Genomic DNA, 19624 nt, shown 5'->3' with positions numbered 1-19624 from the left:
AGCCAGATGAAAGGCACCACAAAAGTTGGGCTACCTGCTTTCTGGGCTGAGGTTGGGAACAGCTAAACATTTGGACTCGGCTGGAGACAAACTGTTCCAAGGCACACCCCATGCACAACTCCACCGGGGAAGGTGCCAGAAAGGAGTTCTGTTGGTGGTTCTCACACTGCCCCGGTAGCCAGATGAAAGGCACAACAAAAGTTGTTCTACCTGTTTTCTGGGCTGAGATGGGGAACCGCTGATTTTTGAACTTGTCCGGAGACAAAATGTTCCAATTCATAACCCATGCACAACTCCACTGGGGAAGGTTCCAGGAAGGAATTGTGTTGAGCTACTGCTGCTTCTAGAATGGTGAGTAGTAGAAGGACTAGTATGGTTAGAGCGGAGAGTGCGGGTATGATGGGAAGAAGGGTGGCGGTGGCTGTGGAAATGAGTTGGATAAGTAGGTGTCCTGCTGTTAGGTTTGCTGTAAGTCGGACTCCAAGTGCTAGTGGGCGGGTAAGTAGGCTTGTGGTTTCAATTATAATTAAGGCGGGAATAAGCGGGGTGGGGGGTGCCTTCGGGCAGTAGGTGTCCTAGGGAGACTGTGGGTTGGTTTTGTAATCCTGTGAGGAGGGTGGCGAGTCAGAGTGGGGAGGCTAGTGCTATGTTTATGTTGGGTAGTGGGGGTGAATGTGTATGGTAGTAGGCCTAGGAGGTTGATTGTAAGGAGTAGTATTATTAGGGATGTGAGGATTAGCGCTCATTTGTGGCCCTTTTTGTCTAGGGGTATTATTAGTTGTTTTGTGATTAGGTGAATTAGTCATAATTGAAGGGTGGTGAGGCGGTCGTTGATTCATCGGGTGTTGGGGCAGGGGAATAATAGGGTGGGAAAGAGAATAGAGAGGAGGGCTAAGGGTATGCCTATTAAACAGGGATTTGAGAATTGGTCAAAGAAGCTTAGGTTCATGGTCAGGTTCAGGGGGTGGATTTGTCAGGGACGTTGGTTTTGTTTGGGGGGTGGTTGGTGGGGGTGAATGGTAGGAGTTTAGGTTGGATGATTAGCGAGAAGATCGTTCAGGTGGCAAGCATGGTTAGGAATCATGGATTTGGGTTTAGTTGGGGCATGTCGTTAAGGAGGGGTGGGTTGTCCTCTTTCTCTAGCTTAAAAGGCTAGTGCTGGTACATAGCTTCTCAATGATTAGGATGATAGGAGTGTGGATCAGCGTTCGAAATGGGCTAGGGGGGTTGATTCTACCAGGATTGGTATGTAGCTATGGTTGGCTCCACAGATCTCTGAGCATTGGTCGTAGAAGATGCCCAGTCGGGTTGTGATGAAGGATGTTTGGTTAAGTCGCCCTGGGATTGCATCAGTCTTTACCCCCAGGGATGGGACAGCCCATGAGTGGAGTACGTCGTTGGCGGTGATGATGATACGGATGGGGGATTCCATTGGGATTACAATGCGATGGTCTACTTCTAGTAGTCGGAAGTGCCCTGGAGGGAGTTCTGTGGTTGGGATTGTGTAGGAGTCGAATATTAGGTCTTTGAAGTCTGTGTATTCGTAGGCTCAATAACATTGGTGTCCGATGGCTTTCAGAGTTAAATCGGGCTCGTCAATTTCGTCTATTATGTATAGAATTTGTAGAGATGGTAGGGCGAGTAGGATGAGGACGATGGCGGGTAGGATTGTTCAGATGAGTTCTACTTCTTGTGCATCTACGGTGTTGGAGGATAGTTTTTCTGCTAGTGTAATTGTCAGCAAACAGAGAACTGGGCTGCAGATTGTGAGTGCAACTATTAGGGCGTGGTCGTGGAATTCTACGAGTTCTTCTATGATCGGTGAGGAGGCGTCTTGGAATCCGAGTTGGGATTGGTTGGCCATGGTAGGGGTGTACAGGGGTTTCACCTGTGATTTAGCTTTGACAAAGCTGTGTAATGGGTTTACTAACACTCCATAAGAAAGAAGCATAAGTGGTTTGATGCAGTTGGCTTGAAACCAGCGTGTGAGGGTTTGATTCCTTCCTTTCTTGGGTTTGGACGAAGGTTGGTTCTTCAAAGGTGTGATAGGGGGGTGGGCAGCCGTAGATTCACTCGATGTTGGTAGCTGTTAATTCTGTTTGGAGGACTTTTCGTTTTGCTGCAAATGCCTCTCAGATGATGAATATTAGTAAGATTACGGCTGTTATTGAAATTAGGGAGCCAATAGAGGATAGGGTGTTTCATAGGGTGTAGGCGTCGGGGTAGTCTGAGTAACGTCGTGGTATGCTGGCTAGACCTAGGAAATGTTGTGGGAAGAATGTTAGGTTTACGCCTGTGAATATAATTCCGAAGTGGGTTTTAGATCATGTGGGGTGGAGGGTGTATCCAGTAAATAGTGGGAATCAGTGGGTAAATCCAGCGAGGATGGCAAATACAGCTCCTATTGAGAGGACGTAATGAAAGTGGGCGACTACATAGTATGTGTCGTGTAAGGCAATGTCTAATAAGGAGTTTGCTAGTACAATACCTGTTAGTCCTCCAATTGTGAAGAGGAAGATGAAGCCCAAGGCTCACAGTATCGGTGGATCTCATTTGATGGTGCCTCCGTGTAGTGTGGCCAGTCAGCTGAATACCTGAATGCCAGTTGGGATGGCGATGATTATAGTGGCAGAGGTGAAGTATGCTCGGGTGTCTACGTCTATTCCGACAGTGAATATGTGGTGGGCTCATACGATAAAGCCGAGGAATCCAATCGATAGTATAGCTCAGACTATTCCTATGTAGCCGAATGGTTCTTTTTTGCCTGCGTAATACGTTACAACGTGTGAGATGATTCCAAAGCTGGGAAGGATTAAGACGTAAACTTCTGGGTGGCCAAAGAATCAGAACAGGTGCTGGTAGAGAATGGGGTCTCCTCCTCCAGCGGGGTCAAAGAATGTAGTGTTTAGGTTTTGGTCGGTCAGTAGTATGGTGATGCCGGCGGCCAGGACTGGAAGTGAGAGCAATAGGAGTACGGCGGTGATGAGTATGGATCATACGAATAGGGGAGTTTGATATTGCGATAAGGCAGGGGAGTTTATGTTAATGGCTGTTGTGATAAAGTTGATGGCCCCTAAGATGGAAGAGACACCTGCGAGGTGTAGGGAGAAGATGGCTAGGTCTACTGAGGCGCCAGCATGGGCTAGGTTGCCTGCTAGGGGCGGGTATACGGTTCATCCTGTTCCGACTCCAGCTTCTACTGCGGAGGATGCTAGGAGCAGTAGGAAGGACGGAGGAAGTAGTCAGAAACTTATGTTGTTTATGCGGGGGAATGCTATGTCTGGGGCTCCAATCATAAGGGGCACTAGTCAGTTTCCAAACCCTCCGATTATAATGGGTATAACTATGAAGAAGATTATTACGAAGGCATGGGTGGTGACGATGATTTGGTCGTCTCCTAGGAGAGTTCCTGGTTGGCCAAGTTCTGCTCGAATAAGGAGGCTGAGGGCGGTACCATACCGGCTATGCCTGCCCATGCTCTGAAGAGTAGGTATAGGGTACCAATGTCTTTGTGGTTTGTTGAAAATAGTAATCGGTTGATGAAGGTCATGGGTAAGATGGCTGAGTGTTTAGGTGTTAGGCTGTAGTCCTTTTTACAGAGGTTTAATTCCTCTTATCGACTCTGTGGTGAAGTTCATGTTGAGTTGCAAACTCATTGATGTACACTGAGAGTGTGCCGGAGTCCGGTAGACAGAAGCTTGTTGGTTTGAGCGTCTAGCTGTTAACTAGAAGTTTATGGGATCGAGGCCCATCTGTCTAGGCTTATCGTGGAGGCCCTAGCTTAATTAGAGTATCTGAGTTGCATTTAGATGGTGCAGGTTTAGTGTCCTGCGGGCCTTAGTGGTGTGGGCAGAAACTAAGAGGATTTAATCTTATTTAAGGCTTTGAAGGCCTTCGGTTTGGTAGGCAGGGTATCCTAAGTTTCTTAGGTAATGGTCAAGATCGCGGGAGAAAGGGGGAGAAGGAGGACTAACAGGGAAATTAAGGTAGCAATTGGTGTGCCTGTGGATTTGTTATTGTATCATTGTTTTATGAAGTTTGTAGTGTTTGGTGGGAGTGTGATTGTGGAGCAATATGCAAGGCGTAGGTAGAAAAATAAACCTAGTAGGGAGAGTATTGAAATAATTATGGCTGCGGTTGATATCTCTTGCTTAGTTAGTTCCTGGATAATGAGTCATTTTGGTAAAAAGCCAGTGAGTGGGGGTAGGCTGGCTAGGGATAGTAGTGCTAGCATCAAGGATGCGTTTAGTGATGGTATTTTTGTTCAGGAGGTTATTATTGTGGATAGTTTTGATGAGTTGGTTGTGTTGAGGGCTAAGAAAATGGAGGCGGTTATTATGGAGTATAGGTAGAAGGTTATTAATGTTAGCTTGGGGTTGTATATGAGGATGATGGTTATTCAGCCTAGGTGGGCGATTGATGAGAAAGCTAGGACTTTTCGGATTTGTGTTTGGTTAAGTCCTATTCACCCTCCGATGGCTGCGGATGCAATGGCCATGGTTGTCAGTAGGAGTGGGTTCAGTGAGGGGGCAGTTAAGAAAAGAATAGTGATGGGGGGGGAGTTTTATTAATGTAGAGAGGAGTAGGGCAGTGGTTATAGGTGAGCCTTGTATGACCTCTGGAAATCAGAAGTGAAAGGGTACTAGGCCTAGTTTTATTGCGATTGCTGTAGTTAGTAGTAGGGAGGCTGTTGGGTGGGTTAGTCGGGTAATGTCTCATTGTCTGGTGAATTGTGTGTTGATTGTGCTTGAGAAGGGGATTAATGCGGAGGCGGTTGCTTGGATGAGAAAGTATTTGATTGCAGCTTCGATAGCTCGAGGGTGGTGTGATTTTGAAATGAAGGGGATAATGGCAAGGGTGTTGATTTCTAGTCCAGTCCAGGCTAGTATTCAGTGGTTGCTTGAAATTGTGATGGTTGTTCCTAGTAGCAGGCTTAAGGAGAATGTTAGTTTTGTGAGGGGGCTCATTTAGTAGAGGAAGGGGTTAAACCATCATTTTCGGGGTATGGGCCCGATAGCTTTTGTTTAGCTGACCCTACTAGGAAGTAATATAAGGGGAGTATGGAGCGCTTTGATCTCTTCTGTGCAGGTTCAATTGCTGTCTTCCTAAGGTTTTGCAAGGAAATGAGAGGGTTGGTAGACCTCTGTGTTCACTTTATCATAGTGACCCTTAGACATTCAGGCACATTTCCTTATGTGGGTGTGTTTTTAAGCGGGGGGGAGACCTGCGTAGCAGATTGGTATGCTAGTGTGTCAGAGACATAGGGCTAATGCTAGTGGTAGGAAGTTTTTTCAGAGAAGGTGTATGAGTTGGTCATAACGAAATCATGGGTACGAGGCGCGGACTCAGAGGAAGCCAGAGGAGAGGAGGAGGGTTTTTGTGGCGAGGATTATTGGGAATAGTTCTAAGGGGAGGCCTAAGGAGCTGGGGTTGATGAATAGAATGGTGGTGAGTGCGTTTATTAGTATAATGTTTGCTTACTCAGCTAGGAAGAATAAGGCGAATGGACCTGCGGCGTATTCTACATTGAAGCCCGAAACCAGTTCAGATTCTCCCTCTGTCAGATCGAATGGGGCGCGGTTGGTTTCGGCAAGGGTAGAAATGTATCATATTATCGTGAGAGGTCAGGTGGAGAAGATTAGGTATAAGGGCTCTTGGGTGGTAGCAAGGGTGTTTAGGGTGTAGTTTCCGCTTAGTATGATTACGGAGAGGAGGATGATGGCCAGTGTCACTTCATATGAGATGGTCTGTGCGACTGCTTGGAGGGCACTGATCAGGGCGTATTTCGAGTTTGAAGCTCAGCCTGATCACAAGATTGAATATACTGCTAAGCTTGATATGGCTAAAAGGAATAGTAAGCCTAAATTCAAGTCTGCAAGGGAGAAGGGCAGGGGGAGGGGAGTTCAGATGGAGATTGCAAGAAGGAGGGCTAGTACTGGGGTCAGGGTGAAGAGCAGGGGGGAGGAGGTTGATGGTCGGATGGGTTCTTTGGTAAATAGTTTTACGCTGTCTGCTACAGGCTGTAGAAGTCCAAAGGGGCCGACAATGTTTGGGCCCTTTCGGGCTTGTATATAGCTTAGGATTTTTCGTTCTACTAATGTTAGGAAGGCTACGGTGATTAGGACTGGAAGAGCATAGGCTGAAAACATGATAAGGTGTATTAGAGGTGTTGGTTGGGTCATGGTTGAGTTGTGGGGAGCTAGGGAGAGGATTTGAACCTCTAGTTAAAGGGCTTAAGCCTTTTGCATTTGCCAGGCTTTGCTACACTAGCGGCCCTTTTTTAGGGGTTTGAGGTAGGTAGTCCCCTGAGCAATTTAGTTGAGGTCATTGCTTGGGGAGAGGGGGCATGCCTGGAAGTATTGGCCCCACCTTTCTGGTCCTTTCGTACTGGGAAGGGTTTGTGATAGATAGAAACCGACCTGGATTACTCCGGTCTGAACTCAGATCACGTAGGACTGTTAATCGTTGAACAAATGAACCCTTAATAGCGGCTGCACCATTGGGATGTCCTGATCCAACATCGAGGTCGTAAACCTCTCTGTCAATGGGGGCTCTTGCGAGAGATTGTGCTGTTATCCCTGGGGTAGCTTGGTCCATTGTTCAACTGTATTGGGTCTGGTTGCTGTTTGCACGTTGATGGGTGGTTCTTGGTTAAGATAGGTGGTCTTATTTTTGGAGGGTGTGTTTTACTCCAAGGTTGCCCCAACCAAAAAATTATAGGCCAGTGTTGTGGGCGTAGTGTGCCTGATAGGTTTAGGTTTGGTGCGTGGTGGCCATTGATTTTTAAGTTCCACGGGGTCTTCTCGTCTTATGGTTTTATTCCTGCTTTTGCACAGGAAGATCAATTTCGCTGATTATCTGTAAGAGACAGTTAAGACCTCGTTTAGCCATTCATACAGGTCTCGATTTATGGGACAATTGATTGCGCTACCTTTGCACGGTTAGGATACCGCGGCCGTTGAATGTAGTGTCGCTGGGCAGGCATCACCTCCAATACTTGTCAGGCTGGAGGCTATGTTTTTGGTAAACAGTCGGGCCTTGTGTTTGCTGAGTTCCTTTTACAGATTTTAATCTTTCTAGTGGGCGCACCTGGGTTGGGTTAACAGCGTGCTAGAATGCTTGATCTTGTTGTAGTTGGGACATTAATTTTTCTGTTAATGGAATTTGGTATTAAGTTTGCGCTTGAGAGGTAGTAGATTACCTAGTTACTTATTTTAGCATTAGCTCTTCTATTGTTGATAGATTGACCTGCTAGTTTTGAAGGGAGTCGTGTTTTTGGATTTTTTTACATGGAGCTTTGACGCATTCTTTGTTGGTGGCTGCTTGAAGGCCTACAATTTTGAAAAAGTTTTTGAGTTATCCACTAGTGAAGGCTGTATTCTTTCTTAAAGGAGCTGTACCCCCTTTAAATGGCTCTTAGCTCACTTCAGTTTGGGCTGTTGGGAGTCCCTAGGGGAGAGGCTAAGGGTGAACTTAGATTCGCTTCACAGGTAACCAGCTATCACCCAGCTCGGTTGGCTTTTCACCTCTACTGGCAAGTCATCCCACTCTTTTGCAACAGAGACGGGTTCACTCAGGGGCAGCTGCTTGTAAGTAGCTCGCATGGGTTTCGGGGGGGCAAGCTTAAGTTTGCTTTGCTTGGTTGTTCTTGCTAAACCATGATGCAGAAGGTAAAAGGGCGTATCTTTGCTGTTTATTGCTTGAGGTTTCACTTTTATTTCACCTATCCCTTGCGGTACAGAGCTCTGTTGCGCCAGTGGGCCTTTTCTATCGCCTATACTAAGGTAAGAAAATGTTTTAGTTTAGTGATGAAGGGGTGAATTTTTAATTAATTTTTTGGGTGTTGTGGTTGGGCTAGAGGAGGCTCAGGGCGATCTGGTTGGTGACAGACATCTTTCAGGCGTAAGCTGAGTGCTTTAGTCTTATAGCTACGCCCCGGTATACTAAGTACACCTTCCGGTACACTTACCTTGTTACGACTTACCTCATCTTTGGCTATAGTGGTGGATTAGTTATTTGGGGTTGGTAGCTTGTGAGGAGGGTGATGGGCGGTATGTACGTGCCTCAGGGCCGACTTAAAGTAGGCTTATGTTATCCTGCTTTACTGCTAAATCCACCTTCCGAAAAGAATTTCATGCTTCCTTCCATTGAAGTGTTCTGTCTTAGAAAATGTAGCCCATTACTTCCACTCCGTGGGCTATACCTTGACCTGTCGTGTTAACGGGGTGGTTATTGTGCTCACTGTGCGTCCCTCAATTAGGGTGAGCTGGCGACGGCGGTATGTAGGCTCTTTCTGGCAAGGAGTGGTAGGGTGTAGCGTGGGGTGTCGTTTACAGAACAGGCTCCTCTAGGTGGGTCCTGTCCTTAGAGTTTCAAGCGTTTGTGCTCGTAATTCTCGGGTGGATGTGTTTTGGTATGGTGTACATCAGGATTTAGGGCTAGGCATAGTGGGGTATCTAATCCCAGTTTGAGCCCTAGCTTTCGTGGGGCCTGGTCCGTCAGGTTTACTAGGATCATCTTTAGGTTGGCCTTAGGGGTATCTTGGGCTTACGACAGCTTAGTTGTGTTTCGGTTTCCTAGTTATTGTGACAGGCTCTAGTCCACTCTCTACGCCGCGTGACTGTTGGCTTGGGTTTCTTGTGTGACCTCGGTGGCTGGCACAAGATTTACCAGCCCTGAAGGTTGCTGTGACTAAGTCAAGCTTGCGCTTATTGCTTAATGTTAATTACTGCTGAGTGCCCGTGGGGGTGTGGCTGAGCAAGGCGTCTTGGGCTACAGTTGGTAGTGTGTGCCTGATGCCTGCTCCTTTGGTCTTAGCAAGAGGCCTAGGGCATTTACACTGGGCCGCAGATACTTGCATGTATATGTCTAGCAGGAGCCAACTGTAAGGTTAGGACTAAGTCTTTTGTCCTCGGCTTTCATATTGTACGCCATCTTGGCATCTTCAGTGCCACGCTTTGGATTGTAAGCTACGGGGACGTTGTTTCGTTTGTTGTTTCGTTTGTTTCATTTGTTTCATTTGTTTTGTTTGTTTCGTTTGTTTCATTTGTTTCGTTTGTTTCGTTGGCTGTTTGGGCGCCTAAAGTCTTAGGGGCGTGTGTGTCTGGGGGGTTTGGGTTAAAATTATTTTAGTGTTGAGGTGTTGGGTAGGTGGTGTTTATGGGATATATAAGATGTTAAGGAGAAGGCTAGGTTTGAGTGGTAAAGGTGTTAGAGGTTCTCGTGGTTGAATTGTACAACAATAATTTTTCAAGCTGTAGGTCCCAGGGAGTTGCGGGGCGAGAATAGTCATGACTTATTTTGTGGGTTTTTTTAGGGGTGAGTTTTGTTTTTGGGGCGTTAGCAGTTGCATCTAATCCATCTCCGTACTAGGGGTGTGCCCTCTGTTCCCATCAGGAAAATGAACACACTGCGGACCTAATCATTGAGCAGAAATTCCACCGGACCATCATTGGGCAGAAGGGTGAGCGGATCTGGGAAATCCGGGAGAAATTCCCAGAGGTAAGGCTTTTTAGGAGATGAGGAATCCAGAGGGGTTCTTTCCTACATGGGTAGTAGGCCTGTCGTCACAGAAGTCGTAACTTTAGTGGCTCTGTAGCGCAAGTGTCTGAGAAGATAGCTCTTTTTGCCAGAGGCCGCTAACACGGTTCCCCTTTTCTGAATGGGAAAAGGGGATGTGTAGGATCCCCCCAACCTCTGCATGTGTCTGACACAAGGGTTCTTGCTTTTGCTTGAGCTAACTATAAATGACCACTCCTGCAGGTTATCATCAACTTCCCAGACCCTGCACACAAGAGTGACATCGTCCAGCTCCAAGGTCCCAAAAATGAGGTGGAGAAGTGCACTGAGTACATGCAAAAGATGGTGGCAGACCTGGTAAGGAGGTCTTCTGCCTGCTGTTCCCTCCTACGTGCCTGGATAACCCTGGGGCAAAGCAGAGCTCTACTGGCTTGGGTAGAGCGAAAACACCTCAAGAGGAGGGAGCTGTCGACGCTGTTTTGGCTGAATGGAGGCAGGGGGGTAGTACCTGTTATGTGAAGGCTATAGGGGAACGTACTTGCCTTTGTTTATTCTTACAAGTCCCTCGTATAGACAACTTCCTTGGGTCTAAGCCTATTTTCAAAAGCTCGTTTATCAGAGTTCCTGAAGTCGGGCCTCACTTGCCACGACAGTGTCATCTTCAGTTCTCCCTTCCTTTCTCCCTTAGGTTGAAAACAGCTTTTCTATTTCTGTCCCCATCTTCAAACAGTTCCACAAGAACATCATAGGGAAAGGAGGTGCCAACATCAAGAAGGTGAGATATTGTTCCTAACTCAAGTGCTTGTGATGATCACTGCCTGCAGCAAAATCCCACTGGATGCTCTCTCCTGCTCATTGGTGATGTCCAATATAGCCTGCAAGGGCTTTTCTTCTGACATGGGACACTTCTGAGATGATTTTTTTTTTTTTTCCTTTGTGGCACATCCGTAAAGAAAGCAACACCAAAATTGATCTCCCAGCAAAGAACAGCAACTCGGAGACGATTGCTATCACAGGCAAGAGGGCAAACTGTGAGGCTGCTTGCCACAGGATTCTTGCCATCCAGAAGGAGCTGGTTAGTGAAGCAACTGGCCTTTTGTAGCTCAGGGACTTGACTATGTTGCTAGAAGACACAGATACAGACGTGGTTGTAATGGGTGAGGGGAGGGTGGAGACAAACGTTTCAATCTGTTCTTGACTCGTAAACCAAAGTTTGTGACTGCTCCTGTCAGGAGTAGCCAGTCTCCAAGCCCTCTGCTCAGGCATTTCTTCCAGATCTATAAAGCTCCTAGCAAGGTGGGAGTTAAGAGGGTAAGCAGAGTGGGTGCAAACACGTTTCTGCATCCTGACTCAAGAGGCTGGTACTGTCCTCCCTTAGGCCAACAGCACAGAGGTGGAGGTCTCTATTCCTTCCAAACTGCACAGTTCCCTCATTGGTGCCAAAGGCCACTTTGTCTGCTCCATCCTGGAGGACTGTGGTGGAGTCCACATCCACTTCCCCACCAAGGGCTCTGGCAGTGACACCGTGACCATCAGGGGCCCAGCCCAGGGTGGGGAGAAAGCCAAGAAACAGCTGCTGCACCTGTGAAACAGCTCAAGGTCTTAATAAATAAATTAATAAATGGCAATGCTCTGTTTGTGTTGAGAAAGGCATCTAGTCTGACTAACTAGAAAAGAAAAGGTGGGCACCTGAAGGAGGGAAGGAGACCAGCAAGTCAGGAAATCGTTGAAGAAAGAGAATGGGAAGGTCTATTCCATCTAGATTCCCCCTATTATGAATGAAATGACTGGGTGTCCAAATCTATGTATTATTGCAAATGTGCTGTGTCAATTTTCTCACCCCAAAGAGCAGGGAGCAGAACTTTTGTGCTGTGCCTCACATGGCTGCCAGGGCAGGGTGAGAAGCAGCAAGAGAATTCCTTCCTGGCACCTTCTCCAGGGGAGCTGTGCTGCACTTTCCCAAGACTTATTTTTTCTTTTAGTTCTGCATGAGTGCAAAAGGTTTGGGTCAATGTTCTCACCACAGAAAGCAGGGAGAAGAACTTTCGTGCTGTTCCTCACATGGCTGCCAGGGCAGGGTGGACAACAGCAAGAGAATTTTTTCCTGGTACCTTCTGTATGGGAGGAGTGCTGTACTTTCCCAAGGTGCCTTTTTTGGGTTCATAACAACTGCAACTCTGAAAGGTTAATTTTGCTCACTACAGAAGGCAGGGAGCAGAACTTTTCTTCTGTGCCTCATAGGGCATATCTTTGCTGTTTATTGCTTGAGGTTTCACTTTTATTTCACCTATCCCTTGCGATACAAAGCTCTATTGCCCCAGTGGGCCTTTTCTATCGCCTATACTAAGGTAAAAAATGTTTTAGTTTAGTGATGGAGGGGTGAATTTTTAATTAATTTTTTGGGTGTTGTGGTTGGGCTAGAGGAGGCTCAGGGCGATCTGGTTGGTGACAGACATCTTTCAGGTGTAAGCTGAGTGCTTTAGTCTTATAGCTAGGCCCTGGTATACTAAGTACACCTTCCGGTACACTTACCTTGTTACGACTTACCTCATCTTTGGTTGTAGTAGTGGATTAGTTATTTGGGAACCCTAACCCTAACCGTAAACCTAACCCCTAACTCTAAACCTAATCCTAACCCTTACTCTAGGGGGCCTAACCCTAAGAGGCCTTACATTAACCCTAACTCTAACCCTAAACCTAACCATAACCTTAACCCTAACCCTAATCCTAACCCTAACCCTAAGAGACCTAATGCTAAAGGTCTAACTTTAACAAAACCCTCACCCTAATCCTAAGAGAACTAACCCTAAGAGGCCTAGGCCTAAAGGACTTCACCCGAAGAGGCCTAACCTTAACCATAACCCTATCCCTAACCCTAATCATAACAGTAACCCAACCCTAAAACTAAAACCTAACCCTATCTTTAACCATAACCCTAAACCTAACCCTAAAGTGGCCTAATCCTAACCAGAACTCTAAACCTCAGCTGTGCATGGCATGTACGCAACCCTAAACCTAACCCTAACCCTCACCTTAAACCTAACCCAAACCCATACACTAATCCTAACATAAAACTAACCTTTTTTTGGTTAACTTTCTTACTACATAAATTTCTTACTTCATAACACTACTTTTGTGGTGTCTTTCATTTGGCTACCAGGGTACTTAGAGAACTACCATCAGAACTCCTTCCTGGCACCTTCGCCGGTGGAGTTGTGCATGGGGTGTGTTTGGAACATTTTGTCTCCAGCCGAGTCCAAAAGTCAGCTGTTCCCCATCTCAGCCCAGAAAGCAGGGAGAAACAACTTTTGTGGTGCCTTTCATCTGGCTACCAGGGCAGTGTGAGAACTACTTAAAGAATTCCTTCCTGGCTCCTTCCCCGATAAAGACGTACATGGGTGTGACTTGGAAAAGTTTGTCTCCAGCCGAGTCCATAAGTCAGCAGTTCCCCATCTCAGCCCAGAAAGCAGGTAGCACAACTATTGTGGTGCCTTTCAGCTGCCTAACGGTGCAGTATGAGAACTATAAGCAGAATTCCTTCCAGGCACCTTCCCCGGTGGAATTGTGCATGGGGTGTGCCTTGTAACAGTTTGTCTCCAGCCAAGTCCAAAATTCAGCAGTTCCCCATCTCAGCCCAGAAAGCAGGGAAAAGAACTTTTGCGGTGTCTTTCATCTGGCTACCAGGGCTGTGTGAGGACTACCAAAGAATTCTCTCCTGGCACCTTCCCCGGTGGAGTTGTGCATGGGTGTGCCTTGGAACAGTTTGTCTCCAGCCGAGTCCAAAAGTCAGTGGTTGCGGCGAATGAAGAGACGGGACGCAGCTTGATGCAAGCAAATGTCAATTTATTGCACAGAAGCACGAGTTTGTATACACTTTCAGAAGCTGCGCGTTTTAAACCGATTGGTTCTTGAAGCTAAGCCTTGCATACTAGGCAATCCCTGATTGGTGGCTAACTACCAGCAATTAACAGCAAGGTGTTGCCTTTCCTTGGCGCCATCCGTCTCCCACTCCCCTGTGCTCTGTAAACACGTCTCATCATGTTAATTGTTGTCTAGACAAGCTCGAGCACATTCCCCTCAGCTAACTGATTGCCACGCATGGTCCTAGTTTCCAGCCCGCTCCTGCATCTCCCCCTTCCTGTTGCACAAAAAGAACCTTTGAAACCGAATGAGTAAAAACAAGGCACAAGTAATAGAACAAATAAAAAAACAACTAAGACATATTATCAATGTCAAAATAACCCACTGTCTTTGTTCCGTACAATTTTACAATTTCCCCTTTTTGTTTTTGAACAGCTAGTACCAGGTTTGCCATGTTCTGCAGGGCCCTTGCAAACATGACAGCAACCAAGGTAATAGCAAACAAACAATACTGCCAATTGAGTGAATGGATGCCAAAAAGGCTGAAATTTTCTCAGATTTTGATAACATGTTGCTGTAATGGGGTGCCTAAAATGCACGCAGCACATACCATCAAAATCCTCACAGCCATGTCCTTGAACCAACAACAAAAAGCAGCGGCAATTTTGACTCACATTCTTAACTGCCTACCAAACAAGGTGATTTAACTCTTTAATGCTTTCCCTGCTGTTACTCTGGATAAGAGCAGAACCGCTGCGACATGTTCCCATCATAGCCTCCTACTACATTAGCATCCACAGAAAGACAATTATCGACATTCAAAGTGTAAACAATATCAGCTTCTTTTGGATTAACATTATACATAGGTGGAAGGGCACACCAAACAAGAACTGGTTCAGTCAAAAAGTTCAGAACATCGCATGCCTTCTCTGAACATACCTCTGGGGTCATTCCCTTCATTCCTTCTCTTTTTTATGCAAAGAGAAACACTTTTACCATAACAGAGAAGCCCCTATTTACATCTCTGAGCTCGGACACAAACCGCAGCTGTATGCTCCACCAGGCTCAGGGCAGAAATCGTTCATGTAGTTACATAGCTATATATCACTACAAGCATGCAGACACCTATTAGACACTAGATAACCATGTTTATCTTTCCTAGTCTCCTTCACAATACCTAGCTGTTCTCTCATCTCTTGTTAGGTCAAATATTCTCCAGTTTCCTCTCCTATCTCTCTCTTCAGACATTCTCTATCCTCCTCTTTTTTGCTTGTTAATTGCAACAAGGCAAAGGGTGTGTGTAGCTGGGTGACCATGACCTGCTTTAAGTTACAATCAACTAAACACTGAATACAGGAAAAAAAAAAAAAAAGGCATGGGAGACATAAGGCAAACATCAATATGGTGGTTAAAGTAATTATAATAAAAGCTGTAATACTTTTGAGTCATGGCCCAAAGTTTCCCAGCCGTGAGAAGAGACCAAAGGCATCCCGCCCCTGGCTCTGTTGCAGATCTTTGTTTTAAGGCTTTTGACTTTTGTATACTTTTGTAAATTAATTCACAGTGGTCACTCAGATTCACGTAACACATCCTATCAAAGTCTTCACACTTGTGTCACTGTGCTAATAATAAAAATCAATAGCAACTCGGTTCTGTAGCAACATATGATGGCCAGAATCAACATCTGTTAATAAGCCAGAAAAAAATAATAGTATTTGTAGTATTACTTTGTTTAGCAAGCTAGCAGCCTAATTTACTAAGCAAGTTAAAAGCGTGTACTATTCTTACAGAAGAGAGTAGAGAAGCAAAAATGTGTTATGCTGCATTCCAGAACTCAGCCTGAGAATTACAGTCTGCTGTGAGTTCTGCGTTACAATCATTTGACACATGTTGGGGTTGCGATTGTGAAAGTTGCCCGTTTACAATTTTCATTGACATTATCACAGCTAGTTGTTTTAAAAGCAACCCTTGAGCTTCCTGATGTTCGACTTGTTGCAAAATATTCTGAAGCCAATCAATCAAGTTAGTATTAAAGTTAGTGACTCTCTAGGACCCTGCAAGACTGTGGCAAGACTCCCCCATCCTGACTGCCTTAATAGCCGTCTCATTCATTTGCAAACAGCTGTCCCTGGCATACCTTGCCTGAGTCACAGAATCGGCACAGTTAATTGCTCCAGCCAACTGCTCATAGTTAACAGCAATTCCCCGATTAAGGTTTTCAGTCAAGGCCACTACACATAGCTCACAAAAATCAAATAACCACATCATATACTGTATCAGTTAGTACCATACAAAGCAATGACTTCCAATCATGCAGTGTGAGCGTATAAGGCTCTGCCATCACTTCAGGAAGGGACACAGCAAATGTATTATAAATCCTCCCTTCCCGCACTGCTTTGCTTAACCCTTTAACAGCCTCGTATTGCACAGGCTGCCGCTCTGCAGGTTGATTTGTCTGACAAAATACTGAACATGCCCTAGCGACTCCCAAAACCCATCACTGAAGTGTTTCCCACTTGCATTCCTGCCACCAGTCCCTCAGACCCCCTTTCTCCCTCCCCCAAAATACAATCAATGCATCAGGAGAGACAAGGGGGTGGGGGAAAGGTCTAGCTCCTTTTCCAGATCTATAGGACCTGGATCAAAAGGTTTCTCAGTGTCAATGGAATCATTGTCCGAGTTGTCCTGTTCCCGTGCTTGGTCCTGTGTTGTGACGGTCGCTGCAGTCAGTGACAGAAGCTTTGGGGGCAGAGGAGGTGTGGACAGAATCGCCATCGCTGACGGTGTCTTGAGAAGAGTCGTGCTGTCGGTGGAATTTACAGCTTCCTCTGGTTTAGCACCGTTAGTAGAATTAGTCCACACTTGGCAAAGAGGAGTCAGAATTTGCCACCAAGATGTTAAATGCATTCCCGACACGGTGTTCCCCTCCGCGGCAGCATCATACAATTGGCTGCTGTCTGTACACACTTTCATTCTTTCAAAGTCTCTAAATCTTGGCTGCTCACCTGTCTCGATGCATACAGGTGTTATCCTCGGGGTTTAGGTTGTCCGCCTGGTCCAGACAGCAAGACGATCGTTCAGCCAAGCCGTCTCCTCCGGAACGCAGCCCTCTTCCACGAGCTGTCTTTTTTCCGTCCTTATTCTTCCAAGGCTTGGGAACACCACCATAGGGGTCACCATTTGAGGAGACTGAGGCACGGACTCCCTGATCTGACTAGAAGACCCTTTATGAGTCCATATACGTCTCTTTCTGGGGACGAAGCCTGATTCCCCATTACGGATTTCCCACAGCTCACCTCTCACCTCCGGAGGGATTTCAGGCCGGCTCCTGCTTCCTTTCAGCAGATCATTCACAGTTCTTTGGGATTCGCTGCATGTCGCTCAGATAGGCGATTCGAGAGCCCTTCACGTTAGATCCTTAAACGCATCACGTTGGGGTCACCAATTTGCGGCGAATGAGGAGACGGGACGCAGCTTGATGCAAGCAAATGTCAATTTATTGCACAGAAGCACGAGTTTGTATACACTTTCAGAAGCTGCGCGTTTTAAACCGATTGGTTCTTGAAGCTAAGCCTTGCATACTAGGCAATCCCTGATTGGTGGCTAACTACCAGCAATTAACAGCAAGGTGTTGCCTTTCCTTGGCGCCATCCGCCCCCCACTCCCCTGTGCTCTGTAAATATGCCCCATCATGTTAATTGTTGTCTAGACAAGCTCGAGCACATTCCCCTCAGCTAACTGATTGCCACGCATGGTCCTAGTTTCCAGCCCGCTCCTGCATCTCCCCCTTCCTGTTGCACAAAAAGAACCTTTGAAACCGAATGAGTAAAAACAAGGTATAAGTAATAGAACAAATAAAAAACCAACTAAGACACATTATCAATGTCAACATAACCCACTGTCTTTGTTCCGTACAATTTTACAATTTCCCCTTTTTGTTTTTGAACAGCTAGTACCAGGTTTGCCATGTTCTGCAGGGCCCTTGCAAACATGACAGCAACCAAGGTAATAGCAAACAAACAATACTGCCAATTGAGTGAATGGATGCCAAAAAGGCTGAAATTTTCTCAGATTTTGATAACATGTTGCTGCAATGGGGCGCCTAAAATCCACGCAGCACATACCATCAAAATCCTCACAGCCATGTCGTCCTTGAACCAACAACAAAAAGCAGCGGCAATTTTGACTCACATTCTTAACTGCCTACCAAACAAGGTGATTTAACTCTTCAATGCTTTCCCTGCTGTTACTCTGGGTAAGAGAAGAACCGCTGCGACACGTTCCCATCATAGCCTCCTACTACATTAGCATCTACAGAAAGACAATTATCGACATTCAAAGTGTAAACAATATCAGCTTCTTTTGGATTAACATTATACATAGGTGGAAGGGCACACCAAACAAGAACTGGTCCAGTCAAAAATTTGGAAACATCGCATGCCTTCTCTGAACATACCTCTGGGGTCTCCTCATTCCCTCTTTTTTTTATGCAAAGAGAAACACTTTTACCATAACAGAGAAGCCCCTATTTACATCTCTGAGCCCGGACACAAACCGCAGCTGTATGCTCCACCAGGCTCAGGGCAGGAATCGTTCATGCAGTTACATAGCTATGTATCACTACAAGCATGCAGACACCTATTAGACACTAGATAACCATGTTTATCTTTCCTAGTCTCCTTCACAATACCTAGCTGTTCTCTCATCTCTTGTTAGGTCAAATATTCTCCAGCTTCCTCTCCTATCTCTCTCTTCAGTGCGGCGAATGAGGAGACGGGACGCAGCTTGATGCAAGCAAATGTCGGTTTATTGTACAGGAGCACGACTTTATATACACTTTCAAAGGCTGCGTGTTTTAAGCTAATTGGTTCTTGAGGCTAAGGCTTGCATACTAGCCAATCCCTGATTGGTGGTTAATTAACAGCAAGGTGTTGACTTTTCTTGGCGCCAACTTTGGTGCCATCCGTTTCCCGCTCCCCTGTGCTCTGCAAACATGCCCCATCATGTTGATTGCTTTCTAGACAAGCTCGAGCACACTCCCCTCAGTTAACTCTTTGCCACGCATGGTCCTAGTTTGCAGCCTGCTCCTGCATCTCCCCCTTCCTGTTGCACAAAAGAACCCCTGAAACCGAGCAAAAACAAGGCACAAGTAATAGAACAAATAAAAAACCAACTAAGACATATTATTAATGTCAAAATAACCCACTGTCTTTGTTCCGTACAATTTTACAATTTCCACTTTTTGCTTTTTGAACAGCTAGTACCAGGTTTGCCATGTTCTGCAGGGCCCTTGCAAACATGACAGCAACCAAGGTAATAGCAAACAAACAATACTGCCAATTGAGTGAATGGATGCCAAAAAGGCTGAAATTTTCTCAGATTTTGATAACATGTTGCTGTAATGGGGCGCCTAAAATGCACGCAGCACATACCATCAAAATCCTCACAGCCATGTCCCTGAACCAACAACAAAGGCAGTGGCAATTTTGACTCACATTCTTAACTGTCTACCAAACAAGGTGATTTAACTCTTTAATGCTTTCCCTGCTGTTACTCTGGATAAGAGAAGAACCGTGCGACACGTTCCCATCATAGCCTCCTACTACATTAGCATCTACAGAAAGACAATTATCGACAAAGTGTAAACAATATCAGCTTCTTTTAAATTAACATTATACATAGATGGAAGGGCACTCCAAACAAGAACTGGTTCAATCAAAAAGTTCGAAACATCGCATGCCTTCTCTGAACATACCCCTGGGTCATTCCCTTCATTCCTTCTCTTTTTTATGCAAAGAGAGACACTTTACCACAACAGAGAAGCCCCTATTTACATCTCTGAGCCCGGACACAAACCGCAGCTGTATGCGCCACCAGGGTCAGGGCAGAAACCATTCATGTAGTTACATAACTATATATCTAAACAGTAATCTTCACACAGTTTTTATTTCATTCTGTAGGGTCGGTGTCGGTATCAGTTGTCTGAATTAAAGGTTCACGGAAAGGTCGTACATTCTTCGCTGGGATCCATCTAGGTCCTTTTTCTGTAGAGACACAAGCATAACCTTTTCCCCATGTAACAAGAGGATATTGTCCCATAATTTTACCTGTTTCTGGATCTCGGACCAATACTGGGGCTTTAACCCGTGCCTCGAAGGAGGCATTTGCAGTGAAATGTCGAACTATCGGTGGGTTGTTATCTATTAAAGAACAATTCAAAAAATTAAAAACATACAATGCTTTC

General features: G+C 45.8%; 2 protein-coding genes across 2 annotated transcripts; one reads left to right on the top strand and one right to left on the bottom strand.

Annotated features, from left to right (window-relative positions):
- Nucleotides 1–384: 384 nt before the first annotated feature.
- LOC130149529 (cytochrome c oxidase subunit 2-like) lies at nt 385–1899 on the bottom strand. The gene is given in 1 exon segment (XM_056339258.1): nt 385–1899. A coding segment is annotated over 1 exon segment (663 nt). The 5' UTR covers nt 1865–1899; the 3' UTR covers nt 385–1201.
- Nucleotides 1900–7658: 5759 nt separating this feature from the next.
- Nucleotides 7659–11128, top strand: LOC130149624 (vigilin-like). The gene is given in 7 exon segments (XM_056339461.1): nt 7659–7784; nt 8261–8278; nt 9373–9501; nt 9763–9876; nt 10208–10304; nt 10473–10594; nt 10898–11128. Coding segments are annotated over 7 exon segments (816 nt in total). The 3' UTR covers nt 11108–11128.
- Nucleotides 11129–19624: the final 8496 nt, after the last annotated feature.

This window comes from Falco biarmicus, chromosome 5, assembly GCF_023638135.1.
Source record: "Falco biarmicus isolate bFalBia1 chromosome 5, bFalBia1.pri, whole genome shotgun sequence".
Taxonomy (NCBI): domain Eukaryota; kingdom Metazoa; phylum Chordata; class Aves; order Falconiformes; family Falconidae; genus Falco; species Falco biarmicus.
This window is presented reverse-complemented; position numbering and strand designations above follow the sequence as displayed.